This window comes from Hemitrygon akajei, chromosome 2 (assembly GCF_048418815.1).
Source record: "Hemitrygon akajei chromosome 2, sHemAka1.3, whole genome shotgun sequence".
NCBI classification, from domain to species: Eukaryota; Metazoa; Chordata; class Chondrichthyes; order Myliobatiformes; family Dasyatidae; genus Hemitrygon; species Hemitrygon akajei.
The window spans coordinates 204,448,149-204,471,428 of NC_133125.1; the positions used below are offsets into that span (position 1 = coordinate 204,448,149).

General features: G+C 46.8%; 1 protein-coding gene across 1 annotated transcript in view; it reads right to left on the bottom strand.

Moving 5' to 3' along the window:
• The window catches only part of neu1 (neuraminidase 1), a 62,302-nt gene extending 40,626 nt beyond the window's left edge, over positions 1-21,676 (bottom strand). The window contains exon 1 of the mRNA XM_073035028.1: positions 21,473-21,676. Within this exon, the coding sequence (XP_072891129.1) occupies positions 21,473-21,586 (114 nt within the window). The 5' untranslated portion in view covers positions 21,587-21,676. The remainder of the gene's footprint in view (positions 1-21,472) is intronic.
• Between the last annotated feature and the right edge of the window lie 1,604 nt (positions 21,677-23,280).

Consider the following 23,280-nt stretch of genomic DNA (forward strand, 5'->3'; position numbering starts at 1 on the left):
GAACAGCTGACGGATTTTACAACATTAAACACTTTTGCCAAACGATCGGACAAAATTCAGCCAACTTCCAGAAACAGTCAACATATTGACCCTCGTCTTCAAATCAAATTGGCTCCGTATCGGGTCCATGATTTCACTGCTCCTTTTCTCACTCTATAGACTCCGTGTCCAGCTCCTGAGTAAATACAAATGCAAAAATATCTATTTAAGATCTCTCCCACTTCTTTTAGCTCCACACACAGGTTACCACTCAAATCTTCCAGAGGATCAATTTTGTCTCTTACATCACTGTAGAATCTCTTCGCATTCTCCTACATCTTCTCTCCTAGGGTAAACTCCTGCGTTTTTAAAAATCCATTCCGATATATTAATCCATGGCCTCTAACCTACTGTTGAGATGACACCACACCTCAGGTTGGAGGATCAACACCTTCTGAGTAGCCTTGAACTTGATGGCATCTGAAACTTCCAGTAATGCACCCCCCACTCCCTTCACCATTCCCCATCCCCCTTTCCACTCTCTCACTATCTCCTTGCCTGCCCATCTTTGGTTTTCCTCCCCCCTCTTCTTCCTTCCGTGGCCTTCTGTCCTCTCCTATCAGACTCCCCCCTTCTCCAGCCCTGCATCTCTTTCACCAATCAACTTCCCAGCTCTTTACTTCATCCCTCTCCCTCTCGATTTCACCTATCATCTTGTGCTTTTCTCTCCCCATCCCCACCTTTTTAAATCTACTCATCTTTTTTTCTCCAGTCCAGGTGAAGGGTCTCGGCCCAAAATGTCGACTGTACATTTTTCCAAGCTCCCTGACCTGCTGAGTTCCTCCTGCATTTTGTGTGTGTTCTCCTTCGTTTAGCCCTCCTGATTTCTTTAAGCGTTCTCTTGTAGTTCCTATATTCCGTAAGTACCTCATTTGTTCTTACCTGCGTAAACCTTCTGCACACCACCTTTTTTCTCTTAATCAGGGGCCTCAATATCTCTTGAAAACCAAGCTTCCCTAAACCTGCTGTCTTTACCTTTTATTCAGCCAGGCTCATACATACTTTGCTCTCAAACTTTCACTTTAGAGGGTCTCCAACTTACCAACTACACCTTTGCAAGATTATTTCTGATACCATCAAAATTGGCCTTTCTCCAATTTAGCATCTAACCCATGGACCAAACTACCTTTTTCTATATTAACTTTGAAAATAATACATTATGATCACTAGACTGAATGTGTTCCCCCGCACAAACTTCTGTCACCTGCCGTAAAAGGACAACCCTTTATTGTGAGGCTGCGATCTCTGGTTTTGGACTCTCACACTATTGTAAACAATCTACCTGCACTGCAATTCCTTTGTAACTTCAGGACTGTCCTGGTGCAAGTTTCCACCTGAAATGCCAACAGTTCCTTTTCTCCTTTAGATACAACTCGACCTGCTGAGTTCCTCCAGCAGACTGATTGCTGCTCTGGACTCCAGCATCTCCAGTCTCCTGAGACTCTAAGTAGAATATAATGTCAAGGTCACCGAGGAATCACAATGCAGGTAGACAAATGGACAGGGGAATGGAAGCTGTCCTCGAGTGTTGTGGTGTGTGCTCCCAACCTTTTGCATCTTCAGCCTGGTTGAAGGAGAGAAGAGAGAATAACTCGGGTTCGGGTGGGAAGTATTGCTATTGGTTTATTATTGCCTTGTACACTGTTCAAGCAGATCGGATCATCGTAGAGTGCATTGGGCTAGAAGACGACAAAACAATAACAGTGTAAAAGTTACAGAAAGAGTCCAGTGCAGGCAGACGATAAAGTGGAAGACTGTGAGGCAGACTGTAAGGACAACAGTCCATCTCATCGTACAAGAGGTCTGCTCCAAGTCCGATAGCAGCTGTCCTTGAGCTTGGTGAGACGTGCTTTCAGGATTTTGTGTCCTCTGCCCGATGGGACAGGGGAGAACGGGCAGGTGGAGTCTTTCTTTATGCTAGCAGTGAGAAGTGAGGATAGAGTCCACGGAGGGGAGGCTGGTTCCTGTGATCTGCTAAGGTACGTCCACAACTTTCTGCAGTGGCTTTTGCTTTTGGTTACGGGCAGACCTGGCTATTTTCCCCAAGGCAGTGGGAAGTATGGACACAGCCAATGAGGAGTTTTACTCGAAGGCTGATTGGTATTCATCCCTCAAACACCACCACGAGACAGATCAGCTGCTCAGTACCTGAAGGATTTTGCTGGGTATATTGCCCGCTGCATCTCATTCATTCTCAAGGCAAATCAAGTTTAATTATCATTCAATCATACATAGGTACAGCCGAATGAGACAAAGTTCCTCTGGGGCCAAGGTGCAGAACATACAAAACAGTGCATTCAAAATAGTGAGCAAAGAAGCATTCTCACATGAAAAAAAACATATAATCAAGTCCAAGGCCCTGACTGACATGCCCTGCAATTGACGGCACCGCCTCCTGGCAGTGCGCAGCCACACGCGATCTAGCTGACGTCCCACCGCTCGAACATGGGAGACGCCAGTCCCCAGCCGAGCGCTGACGCCACGCTGCTCCGCCTGCAGCAGCAGGCAAGTCTGCGGCTTGAGGCCTAGTGCTCGCTACAACGGAGATGTGTTTATTTGGCACCGAAGCATTTTCGGATAGAGGTCACCATAGCCACTATCCTGTTCAGGTACAGGTTTAATCACACGTTCACACCCTAACCCATTGGATCCTGATCATTTTGCAATCCTCCAGGCCCCCACCTTCCTGTGGGTGCACATCACTCTTTCAGTGTCCAGTGGCGTGTCTCAGCAGACTCTCCCCTGACGGGGTACCAGCTACCCAGCATGTCCATCACCTGGCTCCTCCTTGCTGTGTCAGCAGGGATCCCGCCTCCAGACGTATACAAGAAAAACAGAGGAAGAAGAGAACAATACCGTAAATTCCGGTGTATAAGCCGGAAATTTGGCCCTAAATTCTGGTCCTAAAATTAGGGGGTCGGCTTATACAGAGGGTGCCAACTATGGAAAAACGAATACCCAGAAGACAGGTCGTATATATTGGCTGCTTTTGAGTCAAATTGGTTACACTGTTGAAGCAAGAATTGTTTGGTTTGTTTAAACTCAGATCTAGTGGCTGGAGCACAGACGTCACACCACCGGGGATGAGCACGGACGTCACACCACCGGGGATGGGGAGCACGGACGTCACACCACCGGGGATGGGGAGCACGGACGTCACACCACCGGGGATGGGGAGCACGGACGTCACACCACCGGGGATGGGGAGCACGGACGTCACACCACCGGGGATGGGGAGCACGGACGTCACACCACCGGGGATGGGGAGCACGGACGTCACACCACCGGGGATGGGGAGCACGGACGTCACACCACCGGGGATGGGGAGCACGGACGTCACACCACCGGGGATGGGGAGCACGGACGTCACACCACCGGGGATGGGGAGCACGGACGTCACACCACCGGGGATGGGGAGCACGGACGTCACACCACCGGGGATGGGGAGCACGGACGTCACACCACCGGGGATGGGGAGCACGGACGTCACACCACCGGGGATGGGGAGCACGGACGTCACACCACCGGGGATGGGGAGCACGGACGTCACACCACCGGGGATGAGGAGCACGGACATCACACCACCGGGGATGACTGCAGTGTCCGTATTTTCAGCTTCCAGTGCTGCTTTTGTCTCACCTGACAAGTGCATTTTGAACATGTCCCAGACAAGTAGCGACTTTTCCTCACATACAAACGAGCTGGATGAACTCAGCTGGTTGGGCAGCATCCGTTGAAAGGAGCAGTCAATGTTCTGGGCCGAGACCCTTCGTCAGGACTGGAGGGAGGGGGCAGGGGCCCTATAAAGAAGGTGGGGGGGGAGGGTGGAAAGCCAATCAGAGGAAAGATCAAGGGGTGGGGGAGTGGATAGGCAGGAGAGGTGAAGAAGGAATCTAAGGGGAAAGCACTATGGGTAGTAGAAGAAGGCAGAGTCATGAGAGAGGTGATAGGCAGCTGGAGGAGGGGACAAAGTGAAACTGGGATGGGGGAAGGGAGAGGGAGGGAATTACCGGAAGTTGGAGAATTCGATGTTCATACCAAGGGGCTGGAGACTACCCAGACGGTAGATGAGGTGTTGCTCCTCCAACCTGAGTTTGGCCTCATCATGGCAGTAGAGGAGGCCATGTATGGACATATCCGAATGGGAATGAGAGGCAGAGTTGAAGTGGGTGGCAACCGGGAGATCCTGTCTATTGTGGCGGACGGAGTGGAGGTGCACGACGAAGTGGTCCCCCAATCTGCGTCGGGTCTCGCCGATGTAGAGGCCGCCGCACCGGATGCAATAGACGACCCCAACAGACTCTCAAGTCTGCCTCACCTGGAAGGACTGTTTGGGGTCATGAATGGTGGTAAGAGAGGAGGTGTAGGGACAGGTGTAGCATTTACGTTTGCAGGGATAAGTACCAGGTGGGAGATCCATGGGGAGGGACGTGTGGAACAGGCAGTGTGGAGGGAACGAACCCTGCAGAAAGTGGAGAGGGGTAGAGAGGGAAAGATGTGCTTAGTGGTGGGGTCCTGTTGAAGGTGGCGGAAGTTGCAGAGGATAATATGCTGAATCCGGAGGCTGGTGGGATGGTAGGTGAGGACGAGAGGGACACGGTCCCTGTTGTGGTGACGGGAGGATGGGGTGAGGGCCGAAGTGCGGGAAATGGAGGAGATGCGGGTGAGGGCATCTTTGATTACGCCAGAAGGGAAACCACGATTCTTAAAGAAAGAGGACATTTGAGATGTCCTGGAACAGAAAGCCTCATCCTGGGAGCAGATGCGGCGGAGACGGAGGAACTGGGAATAGGGAATAGCATTTTTGCATTGGGCAGGGTGGGAAGAGTTATAGTCGAGGTAGTTATGGGAGTCAGTGGGTTTATAGAAGATGTCAGTGGACAGTCTGTCTCCAGAGATGGAGACCGAGAGATCGAGAAAGAGGAGAGAAGTGTCTGAGATGGACCAAGTGAATTTGAGGGCTGGGTGAAAGTCAGAGGCAAAGTCGATGAAATTGACGAGCTCAGCATGGGTGCAGGAAGCAGCACCAATGTAGTCGTCAATGTAGCGAAGGAAAAGTTGGGGAGCAGTACCAGTATAGGTTTGGAGCATAGACTGTTCCACATAACCCACGAAGAGGCAGGCATAGCTGGGGCCCATGCGAGTGCCCATAGCTACACCATAGCAACTTTTCCTTCCTGACACCTTCAGGATGTCGACGCCACACCTCTTTAACCCACTTCAAGCAACCCGTTTCGTCCATCCAGCAGTGTTCTTGCACGTAAACAACATCCCGCGGGAATTTTCTGAGCAATCTTTGTTTTTTTTGTCTCAACACAAGATCGCATCTATTCATAAATCAGGTGCACCAACTTCGCATAGCTTTGAAATTTTCGCTGACCTCACGGTGTTTTTCGGACCATTTCAACGCTTGAACTCGAATAATTTCTCTGGTAACAATGTATCCGGACGATCGTGGGGGATTCACCCACTCTAAAACTTACTCTTCCAGTTTTAGCCACTGACATGTTTTCCCGCGGATTGCACATTTCGGCTTTGGCACTTCCCTTAGCGTGTCCTCTGCCTTTCTCCACTCTCTCTCGTTTACACTAAACTGCAGGATTATTCGTTCCTTTAGCAAAATCAACAACCCTCAGCTTGAAGCCAGCATCATATCGCATTTGTTTTAATCTTTTGTACATGGTGGTCGCAAACTCAAAACTGAATAGATGTACTGATCCCGCCACCTCGTATTATGTTTTAATGAGATTACGATGGGCGCTAAATGGTTTCACGGGGGTTACATTTCAGAGGATTCTTTTCCATTGGAAACCTAATCAAAAATTTCCCTTCCTGATTTATTTAAGGCCTGTTTTCTTAGCAGGTACCGGTTCACAAAATTTCTGGGGTCCGGATCAGGCAAAGCTGAGTACCAGCATGTGAGATCTTGTGATCTTTTCTGATTAAATCAAAAACCTCTACAAAAGGGGTTGGCTTAAACAAAGGTAACATGAAAAAGTCACTTTTTTAACCTTGAAAATGGGGGTCGGCTTACACACTGGGTCAGCTTATACTCCGGAATATACGGTGAATCAGAATCAGGCTTATTATCACTGGCACGTGTCATGTAATTGTTAAGTCAGCTCAATGCGTTACCTGATAAATAAATCTACTGTGATCTGTCTGTCTCAAAGGACAATGGGTGATCATCCTAACAAGCCTGGGCAGAAGTTATGGAGAGCTGAGATGCCCAGTTGTCATTAATGCCCCTCTCAGCCTCACCAGAGGGAAGCTTATGAAGCATGATATTTGGCACCGGCTTGGCCGCAGAAGCTGCCGGAAGGATGTTCAATGACAGGCCTGTGTGCTATGTGTGCCGGGGCCAGACCTCCTCCCCATCCTCTGTAGTTCAGCCCGTATCCAAAATAAAGCAATGTATAAAAACAGCGCAAAAACAGAAATAATATACATTAAAAAGTGAGATAGTGTTCATAGGTACTTCGCCCATTTAGGAATTGGATGGCAGAGGGGAAGAAGTTGATCCTGAATTGCAGAGTGTGTGTCTTCAGGCTTCTGACAGTAACAATGAGAAGAGGGCATGTCCTGGGAGAGGGAGGTCCCTAATAATGGACGTCACCTTTCTGAGGCACCGCTCCTTGAAGGTGTCTTGGCACTATGGAGGCTAGTACTCAAGATGGAGCCGACTAATTTTACAACATTCTGTAGATCCTTTCATCCTGTGCAGTAGGCCCCTCCATACCAGACAGTGATGCAGTCTGTCAGAATGCTCTCCACTGTACACCTGTAGAAATGTGAGTGTTTTTGTTGTCAAACCAAACTCCTAATGAAATATAGCCACTGTCTTGCCTCCTGTACACTGGAGTCAGGTTGGATCCTCAGGGACCTGAAATTGCTCACTCTCTCCATTTCTGATCCCTCTGTGAGGACTGGCTCATGTTTCCTTGTCTTGCCCTTCCTGAAGTCCACAATCAGCTCTTTCGCCTTACTGACCTTGAGTGCAAGGCTGTGTCATGTAAAAAAATAACTCTGACCAAATCTACGATAAAAATCAACCTACTAAATACCTAGATTAAAGTGGTATGACACCAGCTGCAGAAAAACTAAGCAGCTTCTAGAAAAATACTGAAAAGCAGTTATACTACAATCAGTGCATAATTCCTTGAAGAATTACACATATACACTCAATAGCCACTTTATTAGGTACAGGAGTGGAACCTGGTGTCACACGTACTGCTGTAGCTGATCTACGTCATGAAGTGACATGCTCAGAGGCAACCGCTGTAACGTGCGGGTATCTGAATTACCATTGCCTAGCTCTTCGGGTAGATGGAGATCGTCAGCCTGGGAAGGCAGTCCATCGAGGAGAGGGAAAACTCTGATTTCAAGCCTCCGCTGCCTTGTGGCCATACCCACTCATGGGCAAGGCGTTGGGAGTAAAATCTCAGGACAAATCCGGAGCTGGAGTTCCTAAGGCAGCGGATCCGACGTTGCCTTCAACCTCGTTCCGGCAACTCCTGAGACGACACTGGTGCCAAGCTGTATTGGCGCTTGCCCTTCCCTTGGACAGCATCGGTGGCGTGGAGAGGGCAGACTCACTGCTTGGGCGACAGCCGGTCTTCCACATGGTCTTGCCCAGGTCTGCGCCCTGGAGAGGAATGGCTTTCCAGGCGCAGATCCACGGTCTCGCGAGACCAACGGACGCCATCACCTCCTGTCAGCTTGAACCACTGCAGTCAGTCTCCTCCGACTCTCATTAACCAGGCAATTTCACCCTCAGAACTGCTACTCACGGCATGCTTTTCGTTTCTCACACCATTCTCTGTAAACTCTCTCACAGATTTCTATAGCTGTACCACGGAGAACATGCGAACTGGCTGCATCACAATCTGGTATGGGGTGGGGGGTGGGGGGGGGGGGGGGGGCGGGGTGCTAACACACCGGATCAGAAAAAGCAAACTTGTCAGCTCCATCACAGGCACTGACCTCTGTGGTATCCAGGGCAACTTCAATGAGTCACGCCTCAAAAAGGCGGCATCCTTCATTAACGACCTCCTTCACCCAGGTCGTGCCTTGTTCTGATTGCTACAGTCAGGCTATCCCATCTCTGAATGGGCATTGAACCCATGAACACGACCTCACTACCTTTTAATTTTGATTTTTGCACTACATAACTATTCAATATATACTTACTGTAATGCAGCTCTTCTCGATTATGTATTGCTTTGAACTGCTGCCACGAGGAAACAAATTTCATGACATGTGGTGGTGGTATTAAATTGGATTCTGAACTGTAGAGACTGTTGTGCTTGGAAAGATCAGCAGTTTGTGAGATACTCAAACACCCCCTCTAGCACCAACAACCATTCCACGTTCACTGAGTCAGCAGGGTCACTGAGATTATTCCCCAGTCAGCTGTTTGGTCAGAACAACAACCGAACCTCGTGACCACATCCGCATGCTTTTATGCATCGAGTTGCTGCCACATGATTGGTCGATTAGATAACTGCATTAACGAGCAAGTGAACAGATATACCTAATAAAGTGGTCACTGAATCTCTTGCATATAGACAATTATATAAAAATACAAATATAGGAAAGTTAAACTGCAGAGAAAAATAACAACTCTACAGCCTAATCCAACAAGCCAAAGCATAACACAGCAAGCAGTGTCAGCTATGGTCACACTATTGCTTTGCAAACTTCAAACATTTTATTACTTTATTAGGAGGCAATAAACAATACGTTCTGGACAATCTTATTGGGCTGTGATGTCATTTTAGGGGTCACTCAGTCCAAATTGTGATTGCTTTTTCTGTACTCCTCTGTAATCTGCAACTTATCATGTTTTTCTAATAAACATCACCTCATACTTCTCTGTAGTGAACCCCATTTGTCAGATTTCTGCCTAGCTCAACAGACCACTGACGAACCCTCACAGTTATCAGGAAGAAAGCTGTATGACCAGCTTTGGTACAGATTGCAAACTCCTTAGTCAGGTCTAAAATTTCATAATCATTGCATGGGTGGACACACCATTAAAAGCAGGAGACTCAGCACTAAAGCCCATGACCAACAGCCTTGCAACGACAGAAATTCAAGAGACTCAGCACTAAAGCCCATGACCAATGAAGACTCCCCTTGCCCAGCTTATTCGATGGCCCGTTTAGTGAGACTGCCAATAACACATGACCTCAGTAACATTTTCCTGCGATCCTCAGCTTGTATTAATGACAGAGTCTCCCCAAGCCTCTTGCATCAAGTGCAAGCCTCTTGCATCTCACAGAGCAAAAACACCATGGATGAGGGATCCTGCTGCATCTTTACTTTTCTGTAAATAAATATTTTTCCGCAAGCAGGTGAATATGAAGGTAGCATCTGGTAACGTCATAATAAATTATAACGTGATAATTAAATTACTTCAAACTGTTAAACTTTGGATACAAATTCTTCAGCCCAACCAGTCCATGCACGACCCTGGTGCTCACCCAATTTCCTGCATTCGGCCCATATCCCTCAAGATCTGCCCCTCCACCTACTGTCCAAGTGTTTTTTTCCAATGGCATTGTTACCTGCCCCAACCACTTCCTCTGGCAGGTTGTTCCATACACTCTGCACATTCCAGTCCTGTACAGTCAGCCCCTTATGTGGGCACAGGCAGAGTAAACCACCACCCCATCTCCACTCTGTTAAGCCCCATCCAAAGTTCACGCACTTCAGTAAGATCTCCTGAACTGAAGAACATGGGCCCAATTTGCTTAATCTTTCCTCAGACGTGCCAAGTCTGTCACCAGCACAGTTAGGCCTCAAAGCCACATACACTTTATTAGGTACACCTGCTCATGTGGTGGCAACTCAATGTGTAAAAGCATGCAGAAGTGGTCAGAAACAGGTTTAATGTCACCAACACGTCATGAGGTTTGTTAACTTTACAGTAGCAGTATAATAAAATGCATGATAAAGAGAAAAACCTGTAGTATGTATATGTGTATATACATAAACATAAATTAATGCCATGAAATAACAGTACACTGCATATGGTTCAAGGAATTATGAATCTTAACTAAAGGGTTGGTAAAGAATAACAAAAAAGGGCCCATTTTAATTAGACTGTCAAATGCGCACAAGGTGGCGCCATCTTGAACTTCTCTGTCACTCATGTGCTGGGCCCTCGATCTGCGCGAATATACACACCACCTTCCGACCGTCACTCGCAATCCACCTCAAACCAATGGGTCTCCCAGTGGATCAGATGCTACCACAGCGTCTTAACTCTCCATCTCCCGCCAAACAAAACCCCCCAAGTCCAACCTCAGCGTCCCTCGCCAGAGAAACCTCCTCATCAACTCGACCATCCCAAATGGATGGCACACATTTCTCCTCATCTCTCATCTTCAACAAGCTGAAAAGAGAGCAGGTTGCTCTTACAGAGCTGCCAAAATGAAACGCATACAGCACAACAGTAAAAATGTGAACCAGGGCGTTACATATATATGTCCATTAAATAGTTCAGTTAAAATAAGTAGCCCAAAACAAAAACTTACAAAGTGGTGAGTTAGTGTTCACGGGTTCAGTGTCCATTTAGGAATCGGATGGCAGCGGGGAAGAAACTGTTCCTGAATCGCTGAGTGTGTGCCTTCAGGCTTTCATACCTCCTGCCTGACGGTGACAATGGGAAGAAGGCATGCTCTGGGTATAGCGCCAAGGCAGTGATGGTCAAGAGGTTCAGTTGCTGTTCAGACGAGTCATCAGAATAAAAAAGAAATGTTACTGTAAGTGATTTTGACCATGGAGTGCTTGTCAGTGCCAGATGTGCATCTCAGGAACTGCTGATCTCCAGGCGTTTTCATATACAACACTCTCTAGGTTTTACAGAGAATGGTGTAAAAAAAATACAGAGAGTGGCCATCGTGTGGACAAAAGCACTTTGTTAATGTGAGAGGTCAGACTGGTTCAAGCTTACAGGAAGGCAACAGTAATGCAAATAAGTACAACAGTGACATGCAGAAGAGTATCTCTGAATGCCTATGTTGGGCCTTGAAGAACACAAACATACATTCAGTGGCCACTTTATTGGGTACAGGAGGTAGGAAATAAAGTGGCTATTTAATGTATTCATGCACCATTAGTTATGGTCCTTCACTGTAGCACACGAGACACAGACACACACACACACACTCTCTCTCTCTCCCTCCCTCCCTCTCAATGCTGGAGGAACTCAGCAGCTATGGAGAGGAATAAGCAGTCTATACTTTGGACCAAAACCTTTTCCTGCAATGTTTGTGTTTTTTTTTTCCTTTCCAGGCATGCTACCTGACCTGTTCAGTTCAACCAAAAAAAGCACTGCAGGATTGCACAGTACATTATTGGTACACAACTATTAGACATGGACACCATCTACACTTCACAATGTCTATGGCGAGCTCGCAAAATCGTGATAGACTCATCCGACCACAGCAATTACCTATTCAATGTCCTGTTGCCCAGCAGGAGATACAGAAATATCTCCACACAGACATCCAGACTGAGAAGCATATTTCCCCCCAGGGTTGCCGTGCAACTGAACAATGCACCCCACCCCACCCACCCATAGGCACCACAGGCAATCTCCAAGTACAACACATGGGCATAATTATTAATACTATATTTTATGTACAGTCATTGTATTTCATAACACTTATGTACAACACTTGCCTGGGGCAGCCACTGTTTTTTTACATTTTAAGAGTTTTTGTTATTAATTCAGTTTTAACTTAGATGTCACTCTACGTAACTCAGACATTATTTTAAAATTTGAATGTAGTCATTGTGTTTTTAATAATTGAATTGCCAGTGTGCAGTTTAGCTCAGAATGCAGCAACATTGCAATCTCGTGCTCAGCAATGACAATAAAACTCTAACCGGGTTCCTCCCCCATTTTGTGTGCGCGCTCTGGATTTGCAGCATCTGCAGAATCGCTTGTGTTTCTTCTGTAGCACATGATGTGGGCCTGCTCTTATCAGGAGTTCTTTGGTCAACAAGATATGCAGATGCATCAGAATTATCTGGTCACGACTCTCTAACCAACAGCCATATTGTTCAGAATACAAGAGGAGACCTCATCCCACAAACACCTGACTCTCTCTACACCCATGACTATATGGCTAGGCACAGCTCAAGTTTGCTGACGATAGAACTCTTGCTAGCAGAACATCAGATGGTGGTGAGGAGACGTACAGGAGTGAGACAGATCAGCTGGTTGAGAGGTGTCACAGCAACAACCTTGCACTCCACATCAGTAAGACCAAAGAATTGATTGTGGACTTCAGAAAGAGTAAGACGAGGGAACTTATGAGTTATAATTATAATCATATACGTTTGTATATTATATAAGAGTTATAAATTATATAACTTATAAGAGTAAGGAGGTGTTGATGAGGCTCTATGGGGCACTAGTGAGACCCCATTTGGAATACTGTGTGCAGTTTTGGGCCCCCTATCTTAGAAAGGATGTGCTGATGTTGGAGAGAGTTCAGAGAAGATTCACTAGGATGATTCCTGGAATGCAGGAACTAACATATGAGGAGAGTTTGTCGGCTCTTGGACTGTATTCATTAGAGTATAGAAGAATGAGAGGGGATCTCATAGAAACATTTCGAATGTTGAAAGGGTTGGACAGAGTAGATGCAGAAAGGCTGTTTCCCTTGGTGGGTGAGTCCAGGACAAGAGGTCACAGTCTTAGAATTAGAGGGTACCCATTTAAAACAGACATGAGGAAAAAATTTTTTAGCCAGAGGGTCGTGGATTTATGGGATTCATTGCTACATACAGCTGTGGAGGCCCATTCATTGAGGGTGTTTAAGGAGGAGATTGACAGGTATCTAATTAGTCAGGGTATCAAGGGATATGGGGGAAAAGCCGGAAATTGGAACTAGATGGGAGGATAGTTTAGGTGGGGGATGAGGTGGGGTGTGCACTGCACAGGATCAAAGTAAGCTGCTGGAAGTTGTAAACTCAGTCAGCTCCATCATGGGCACCAGCCTCCAGAGTATCCAGGACATCCTCTAGGAGCAATGCCTCAAAAAGGTGACATCCTTCATTAAAGACCACCATCACCCAGGACATGCCTTCTTCTCATTGCTACCATCGGCATGGAGGTACAGGAGCCTGTACACACAGACTCAATGATTCAGGATCAGCTTCTTTCCCTCTGCCATCAGAATTGTGAATGGACGATGAGCCCATGAACATAAACTCACAACTATTCTTTTCTTTTTGCACTACTCATTTAATTTAACTTTTATAATGTATTTACATATACTTCTTACTATAGGCAACACGAGTGAATCTGCAGATGCTGGAAATAAATGCTGGCAGAACTCAGCAGGCCAGACAGTATGATGAAGGGTTTCGGCCCGAAACGTCGTCACTACCTCCTCCCATAGATGCTGTCTGGCCTGCTGAGTTGAGACAGCATTTTGTGTTTTTATTTATTTACTTCTTACTATAATTTAGTTTTCATGATATATTGCAATGTACTGCTGCATAACAAACTTCACGTCATAAGACAGTGATATTAAACCTGATTCTGAACTGAACTGAACATTCATTCGTACTAACCCCATTTTATTTGCTCCAACAACCCTTCGAAGTTCAAAAAGTTCAAAGTAAACTTGTTATTGAAGTACATCTATGTCACCATATACAACCCTGGGGTTCACTTTCACTCGATAAATCCAATAACCATAATGGAATCAATGAAAGACCCCACCCAACAGGACGGACAAACAACCAACGTGCAAAAGTCAACACACTGCGCAAATAGAAAAAAAACAATAAATATTGAGAACACGAGATGAAGAGACCTTGACAGTGAGTTTACAGGCTGTGGGAACGGTTCAATGATGGAGCAAGTAAAGTTATCCTCTCTGGTTCAGGAGCCTGATGGTTGAGGGGCAATACCTGTTCCTGAACCTGGTGGTGTGGATCCTGTACCTTTTCTCCTGACGGCAGCAGTGAGAAGAGAGCAATGCCCCTCAGACAGAGCTAGAGGGACCGGGGTATTGAGGAGGTTGTATAGGCTAGGACTTTATAGTTTGGAGCATGGGTGATGGCACGGAGCTGTACAAAATGATGAAGGATATAGACAGGGTGGATGAACACAGATTAGGAAATGAAAAACTGGACGGCACAGGTTTAAGGTGAGAGGGCAATGATTTAATAGGAATGCGGTGGAGGGGGTAGTCCGTATATAGAATGAGCCATTAGAGGAAAGTACGGTGTTAACAGTGGTGAGAGTACAAGGAGGAGACAGAGAGCCGAGTGACATGGTTCCCCCAAAGTCAGAAAAATTTAAGAGCTAATCATTGACTGTAGGAACTGGGGGGGATGGCGCACGTCCGGCTATTCGCAGCGTGTTGTAGAGGTCTTAGGAGTGACTATCACCAGCAGCCCGTCCTTTCTAACCACAGACACCACAGGCAAGAACACTCATCAGTGCTTCTACTTCCTCAGGCTGCTAGTGCAATTTGGCCAGTCCCATTTCACCCTCACAACATTTTATTTTAAATTGACACACCAGAGAAAGCAGCCTATCCCATGCATTATGGCCTGGTACAGAACTACTCTGTCCAGGACGGGAAGCAGCCGGACCGGTTTGTGGGTGCTACTCAGCACATCACGGAAGTTAGCCTCTCCTCCAAGGTCTCCAGTCAAAGCCCCAACCAACCGAGACATTCGCTTGTCTGCCCTGTCCCACTGCTCTGAAGATACAAAACCCTGAAAGCACATACTACCAGACCCAAGGACAGCTTCTCTCCCACTGCTAGCACTGAACAGACCCCTAGTACGATAACTAACAGCCTGTTACGCTGCTGGAGTTTTAGGGCAGCAACGAAGATCCTCCATCTCTGACTGTGTCCAGGGCTTCCTCCTAGTTTTCACTACTGTCAGCCCTGCAAGTCCCGGCTGGAGACTCAGGAATACCACCACACACAAGGTAGGATTCTTCATTGCTGTTTTCATAACAGTTCTGCTTGACAGTCAGGGTTATTAGCCGAACCCCCCCACCCCCCCACAGAACATGGAAGGCCAGTGGATCCTTTTTACTCTGGCCTCTACCCTTTGACCTCTTTGGCATTGGTGACCCTTCCAAGAGTCAAAGCACAAAGCCCCAACTCCAGCCAACATAGCTCTCCGGTTCATTAGGGCACACAGGCCTCCAAACCACGACAAGGCTGTGGTCTCGCATGATAAGATCTAGTCTTAACCTCACGATCTATCTTGTTACGGCCTTCCACCTTATTGTCCGCCTGCACAATACTTCATTCTGCATTCTGTTAACCGCTTCTCCCTTGTAACAGCGATGTACCGATGTGATGACATTATCTGTGCAGATGTTATACAAAACTTTGCCTCAGAGACATTAATAAACCATTTACAATGTAGGCCACCTTCTCAATGCTGAGAAACTGGTGTACAGGGATCCCCTGGGCCTGCAGAACACCGATGTGGATGTATCACGGCCTGGTCTGGAAACACCCATGCCTAGGCACAGACAAGTCTACAGAATGCGGTGGATACAGCCCAGACCATCACAGGAAAAGCTCCCCCCACCACCACTGAGCACTGCCACAAGAAAGCAGCATCAACGACGACCCCCACCCCTCCCACCATCCAGGCCGTGCTCTCTTCTTGCCAGACGTATAAAATCCTTCGGCCCCACACCACCAGGTTCATCAACAATTACTACCCTACACCCCTCAAGCTCCTGAATCAGTGTGGACAACTTCACTCACCTCAACACTGAACTGACTTCACAACCTCTGGACCCTACAACTCAGTATTGTTTGTTTATTTTTTTAATTAGCATGATTTTTCTTCTCAACGCTGGTTGTTCATCGGTCTTTGTTATTTATAGTTTTTCATAAATCTTACTGTATTTTTTTCCTGTAAATGTCTGCAGGAAAATGAATCTTAAGGCAGTACATGGTCTCATACTTTGACATCATTCACTCGCTCATCAGTTTAAAAATGTTCCTCATTTCTATCACATTCCGTCTGCCACGTGGGAAGGATGGCGGAGTTGACACAGGTCTCTACCAAGGAGATGTAAGGTGCTCCTTCCTTCCGCCAGCTGCAGGTCACCCTAGGCCAGGGTGCAGCTCCTGCTTAGCCCCCTGATCAGAGTCACGTGAAGCAATGAGAGCAGATGGCGGATGGCCAGGCCCAGAAATTTACCATCCCTTCACAGCCCAGGGCAGATTTTATCCAGGCCCAGAAATCTACCATCCCTTCACAGCCCAGGGCAGATTTTATCCAGGCCCAGAAATCTACCATCCCTTCACAGCCCAGGGCAGATTTTATCCAGGCCCAGAAATTTACCATCCCTTCACAGCCCAGGGCAGATTTTATCCAGGCCCAGAAATTTACCATCCCTTCACAGCCCAGGGCAGATTTTATCCAGGCCCAGAAATTTACCATCCTTTCACAACCCAGGGCAGATTTTATCCAGGGCAGATTTTATCCAGGCCCAGAAATTTACCATCCCTTCACAGCCCAGGGTAGATTTTATCCAGGCCCAGAAATTTACCATCCCTTCACAACCCAGGGTAGATTTTATCCAGGCCCAGAAATCTACCATCCCTTCACAGCCCAGGGTAGATTTTATCCAGGCCCAGAAATTTACCATCCCTTCACAGCCCAGGGTAGATTTTATCCAGGCCCAGAAATTTACCATCCCTTCACAGCCCAGGGTAGATTTTATCCAGGCCCAGAAATCTATCATCCCTTCACAGCCCAGGGCAGATTTTATCCAGGAAGGTAAAGCAATGAGGTCCTGAAGATAGAAAGCAGAGAAGCAGGACCTCCAGGGTGGCTGCCTATGCCACGCACCAGTGAGAGTAGAAACAGGACAATTTGGCAGATAAATGTGTGGCTGAGAAGCTGGTGCAGGGAGCAGGGCTTCAAGTTCTTGGATCATTGGGATTGCTTCTGGGGGAGGAAAGACCTGTTCAAAATGGACAGGTTGCACCTGAACCCGAGGGGAACCAATATTCTTGTGGGCAGGTTTGTTACAGCTGCTCGGGAGGGTTTAAATTAATTTGGTACCGGGGTGGGAACCAAAATCAAGGGATTTAGGATAGGACGAATGGTAAAAAAAGCAAAGACAGCATGCAGTCAGACTGTCAGGAAGGGCAGGCAGGTGATAGGACATAATCGCAGCCAGCAGAGTGAGTAACAGTGCATTAAGAATGCGGAATCAAAAGTGTAGCAAATACAGTACTCAAAGTGTCATATCACAATGCACGGAGAATAAGAAATAAGGTGGACGATCTTGTTGCACTATTACAGATTGTCAGGTATTGTGGTTTTATGTTGTGGCCATCACTGAATCGTGATGTTGGGAGCTAAATCTCCAAGGTTACGTGTTGCGTTGGAAGGAAAGGAAGGTAGGCAGAGAAGGTGGTGCGGCCCTGCTGATAAAGAATGGCATCAAATCAGTAGAAAGATATGATACAGGATCAGGAGAAGTTAGAACATTGAAATTTACAGCACATTACAGGCCCTTCAGCCCATAATGTTGTGATGACCATGTAACCTAGTCTACAGACTACCTAGAATTTCCCTAGTGCATAGCCCTAGGGTTGAGCTAAGCAACTGTAAGGGTAAAAGGACCCTGATGCAGTTATATACAGGCCTCCCAACAGTAGGTGGGATGTAAACCACGGATTACAACAGCACATAGAAAACGTGTGTCAAAAGGCCAATGTTATGATAGTCTTGTGAGATTTTAACATGCAGGCCCATTGGCAATATCAGGTTGGAAATAGATCTCAAGAGAGAGAGTTTGTTGAATGCCTATGTGTATTTTAAGTGTAGTTTGTTGTTGAATTGCTAAGGGGATCAGCTTTACTGGTTTGGCTGTTATGTAATAAACTGGAGGTGATTAGGGAGCTGAAGTTAAAAGAGCTCTTAGGAGACAATGAAAATATGACGAGTTCAAATTGAAATTTGACAGGGAGAAAGTGAAGTCAGTCATAGCAGTATTTTAGTGGAGTGGTATGGGAGAGGAGCTGGCCAAAGTAAATTAGAAGGAGATGAGGGATGACAACAGAGCAGCAATGGTCTGAGTTTCTGTGAAAAATGAGGAAGGTGCAGGTTAGATGCACCAAAAACAAACACTCAGAAGGTGCAACCGCAGCTGACCAGGGAAGTCAAAGCTAATGTAAAAGCAAGAGAGAGGGCATACCACAAAGCAAAAATCAGCAGGAAGACACAGGATTGGGAAGCTTTTTAAAACCCTCCAGAAAGCCACGAAAAGAATCATCAGAAGGGAAAAGATGAAATATGAAAGCAAGCCGGTAAACAACATCAAAGTGGACGTAAAAACTTCAAGTATGTAAAAAATAAAACAGATTAAAATGAATATAGGTCCGCTAGAAATTGAGGCCAGAAAAATAGTAGCATAGGTGCAGGTAGCATTGAAGAAGCAGGGAGTCTGGAGAAGGACTCAAGAAAGATTGGGAGAACAGGCAAAGAAGTGGCAGCTGGAACACAGATTGGAGATGTGTATGGTTAAGCACTTTGCAAAAAGGAATAAAGGCACAGACTCTTTTCTAAATGGGGAGAATACTCAAAATCAGTTGCAAAAGGACTTGGGAGTCCTTGTGTAGAATTCCCAAAAGGTTAACTTGTAGGTTGAGTCGGTGGTGAAGGAGGAAAATGCAATGTTAGCATTCATTATTAGAGGCCTAAAATATAAAAGCAAGGATGTAATGTTGATGCTTTATAAAAGGCACTGGCGAGACCTCACTAGGAGTTTTGGGCCCCTTACATGATAAAAGATTAACAGGAGGCATTAGAAAGCCTCCACAGGAGGCCTACGAGAAAAACTCCAGGACTAAAAAGGTTAACATATGAGGTACATTTGATGGCCCTGGGCCTGTTCTCACTGGAATTCAGAAGAATGAAGGGGATCTCATTGAGACCTACTGAATATTGAAAGGCCTAGATAGAGTGGATATACAGAGTATGTTTCCCGTAGTGGAAGAGTCCAGGACCAGAGGGCACAGCTTCAGAATAAAGGAACTTCTATGGTCCAAGGGATAAAGTCCTAACCTGTTCAATCTTTCCTTGTAACTCAAGTCCTCCAGTACTGGCAATATCCTTGAAAAAAAAGCATCCTTCTCTTTACTTTTTCAACCTTCCTCCAAGGGGACCACAACCTTGCCCTGGGTTGAAAGCTTGCATGCCTCAATGACCTGAAGAGTTATGCGGGCTGGAGTCTGGGCACTGAACTTCGGCTCTTGGTAGGGTCACCCATGCCAAACGGTAGAGGCCAGACTAAAACTGGCCCGTGGTCCACCAGGTTCAGGAGTGCAGCTCAGCACTAACAACCCTGACTGGAAAACCAAAATTGTTATGGAAACAGCCATGAAAAGTTCTTCTACATCCGAGTGTTAAGGTATTCCCAAGTCTCCAACCAGGACTTGTATGAGTGACAGTAGTGAAAACAGATAAGAAACTACTGATACAATGAAGAAAGTTCTGAACACCGGCAGAGATGGAGGACATCCATCGCTGCCCTAAAAGCTAGCGGCCGTAACAGGCAGTAAGCCTTTCAGCCTTATTTACATCGTTCCTGCAGGTAGGTGACAAAAGTTGCACATAATACTCCAAATTAGGCCTTGCCAACATCTTAGACAACTTCAACATAATATCCCATCTCCTGCACTCAATACTTGGATTTATGAAGGTCAATGTGCCAAACACTTTCTTTACGACCCTATCGACCTGTGACACCACTTGCAATGGATTATGGGCCTGCATTCGGAGATCCCTTTGTACTCCCGCACACCTCAGGGCCCTACAGCTCAATGTGTTGGTCCTACCAAAGTGAAATACCTCGCATTTCTCCTAACAATTCCATCTGTCGTTTTTCAGCTGATGGAGATCCTGCTCCAAGACACGAAGCCTTCCTCGCTATCCACTAAGCCCCCAATCTTCATGTCATCGACAGCTTTGCTGATCCAGTTAACATGGACATGGATGACAGACAACAACATACCCAGCTCTGATCCCCACGGCACACCACCAGACACAGTCAGTTGTAACTATGACATTATGGCCACTAGTTGCAAAGTATTCCCCTGCACAAACTTTGTCACCTGCCCTACATGGTCATCCCTTTATTGTGAGGCTGTGCCCCCTGGCCTAAGATCCTCACGTTATTGGAAACATCCTCTTCAGGTCTAACTGTACAGCTATGCGATTTCCCTGCAACTGTCCTGATGCAATTTTCAACCCGAAGCATCAACAGTTCCCTTCAGCCCACAGAGTTACAATGTCATTGTCAAAATCATTGTCAGGATTTTCTCTTTTTTTTACAAAAGAAATGAAACCTCTCATGGAGCCGACCATTGATGGAGCACCATCAGTACAGAGGCCTACACAGTTCCCACGCTGAGCCCTGGCACAGCAAAGCTGTGTTCAGTATGTCTGTTGCTTCAGATTCCAGCGTCTCCAGTCTCCTACGCTCCAGGGAATAACCTATTCAATCTTTTCCTGTAACTCAGCTCTTCAATTCCCGGCAAGTTTTCTGTACACTTTTAATCTTATTGACACATTTCCTGTAAAAACTTCCTCAAAATGCCCAAGTTAAATTAGGCCAGGCCTCGATGATAACCAGCTGACGGCTGTAGGGTGGCTGACCTGGAGAGAGTGTGTCTATCACCAGGGCCATGTCACCTGCTGTATCATGGCCACTCCCCTAGTTCTCGTCTCACCTCAGTGGGCAAAACCCGCTTGCATTTTCAGTATCTATATCTCTCATAATTTTGTACACCTCCATCAAAACTCTATCCAAACTCCTCTTAAATATTGAAATCCAGCTTGCATCCCTCACTTGTGTCGCCCACCGCAAAGCTGACAGGATCATAACCACTTCGCTTTCCTGAACCCTTCTGCAAATTATTCAGAATTCATTTTGCTCTCCAAGATGACAATTTCTTTTACTCCCGGTCACCTCTTCACCTGCTGAATTCTTGCTGAAACGGATTTAAAACTCCCCTTTACTTGCCATCCGCGTTTTAACCCTTTCTTTTCCTTTTAACTTTTTGTCCCGCCCCCACCCTCTGTATGCCTCACCCCTCCGTACTCCCCATACCGGAACTAACCCACCTTACACTTATTCCCCACCCTCAGTAGCCCTCACCCCCTACCTTTTGTTACCCCAGTACTCCCAACATCTGTGCCTCTACCCCTCACCCCTCCCCCCCTCCCACCCTCTGTACTCCTTCGGATCTTCTGCAATCTTTTGGCGGTCACCGTTTGCAGCGAGCTTAACCGTTTGTCACTCTCCCAACGAGGGGAACACATGCTCCCGCCCTGCGGTTTGTCCCACTCCCCCCGCGCTCACCCATACAATTCTCCACCCCTCCCACACCCAGGCCCTCACCTGAACCTGCAGCACCGCGCAGGGTAACAGCAGCAGCAGGCAGGCAGCGGCCCACAGATACAGCCCCCGGCCGGCTGCCGATGCGCTGTGACCGCCCGGCCGCCCCTGGTCCATTCTCCGCGGCGGACGGGTTCCAGCAGCCCGATCCTATCAGTGGTTCTGCCGCAGCGCCGCTCCGCGCCGCCGTCTTAACTCATTGTTACGTCCGGTGACCTCCCCTTGTGGGCGGGACGGCAGCGCAGGGAACGTCTCACAACCCCGCTGGAAGGGCACCCTGCCGCCGGCACACTCGCACCCCAAGTCCGAGCTCGTCCTCGCAGTCTGTAGATATCTTTAAAGATTCAACGACCCCGTCTCCAAAGCAGCCGCTGGAATTCCCCCCCCCCCCACCACACAGGCTGGAGTCTCAGTATGCGCTGGTAATACTCAAAAAGTTACCTTCCCAAGCAGTCAAGATGGAGAGTCTCGGCCCGAAACGTCCTTTCCATAGATGCTGCCTGGCCTGCTGAGTTCCTCCAGCAGTTTGCGAGTGTTTCTTTACCCCAACCACTAAGGCCGATCAACAACCCCCTCCACTAACCCACAGTTCCTGCCAGTCACCTTGTGTGGAAATAGCCCTGTGCCTAAGAGTCACTTTATGGACATAGAAGCAATGTATAGAAACTAGCTGATGTATTTACATTTATTGTGCTGTTCTTTATTGTTTCTTTTTGTGTGCGCTGCACTGCATGCAGAGTAAAAATTTTGTTCCCCTTTACGCTTGTGTGCTGGAAATGAGAGGGCCCGACCCAGTGCCCTTTATCCTCAGTGTTTACGGCCTGAAGTGTGCTACAGATAATGAGGCAGTGTGGCCACTGATGGAATCAATAACTGTGAAAGCTCATTTGCACACAGCTCCTCTGACTGACAGTCCATTGATAGGGGTATTGTTTCAGGGCAATCTCAGGATAAGGTTTAATACTGGCATAGATAATGAAACTTGTTGTTTTGAGGCAGCAGTACATTGAAATACATAATAAAATCTATAAATTTTAATAAGAAATATATATTAAATTGAATATCCTCTCACCACAGGCTTGAAATCAGTTTGCTGTTACTGTGAATCGAACCCAACAGCAACATAACTTTACAATGCACGGGCATAAAAGTTTGAGTGCCCCTTTAAGGAAAAATGAGGCCATTCACTTGCATGAACACGGACACACCTAAGCAAATTTACTGATCACGAGGAAGCAATAATGTAACTCACACCTGTGTAGATTTAAATTGTATTGACAAAATACTGAAAACACAGCCCAAGTGAAACGCAAATAAATAAATGTGCAACATTCAAGGACAAGGCGTCGAACGCTCTCCAAGGTTGTGTGATAACTAACTAACTAGAAGTTCTCTGTGAGACCATTGTCCACATGAGGATTTTCTGACAGCAGTATCTGGCCTTCCAAGTGGGCTCAATGAGCGTCTCACCATGTTCTTCACTCATGTTTGTCGTCCCTCGTGTTGTTTTCAGGCGGTTGGCAAACCAGTTTTAAGGTGCATTACCGCCGCCTACTGGACTGGAGTGTGGATCGTTTGATAAACATGAGGAATGGAAAGAATTGCATTCCGTAAATTCTATATAATAAACCAGAGTCTTTCAGATACTTCATGATATAGGTCCGTATTTCTCTTGAACTCCCACCTAAAATGTCTTCTATACCCACAGCAGTTTTTTTGTTTATCTGAAGCGCTCCTATCATCTTCACTCTTTCTCTTTCATACTTCTTACATTTTATCAATACATGTTCAACTGTTTCTGGTTGATTACA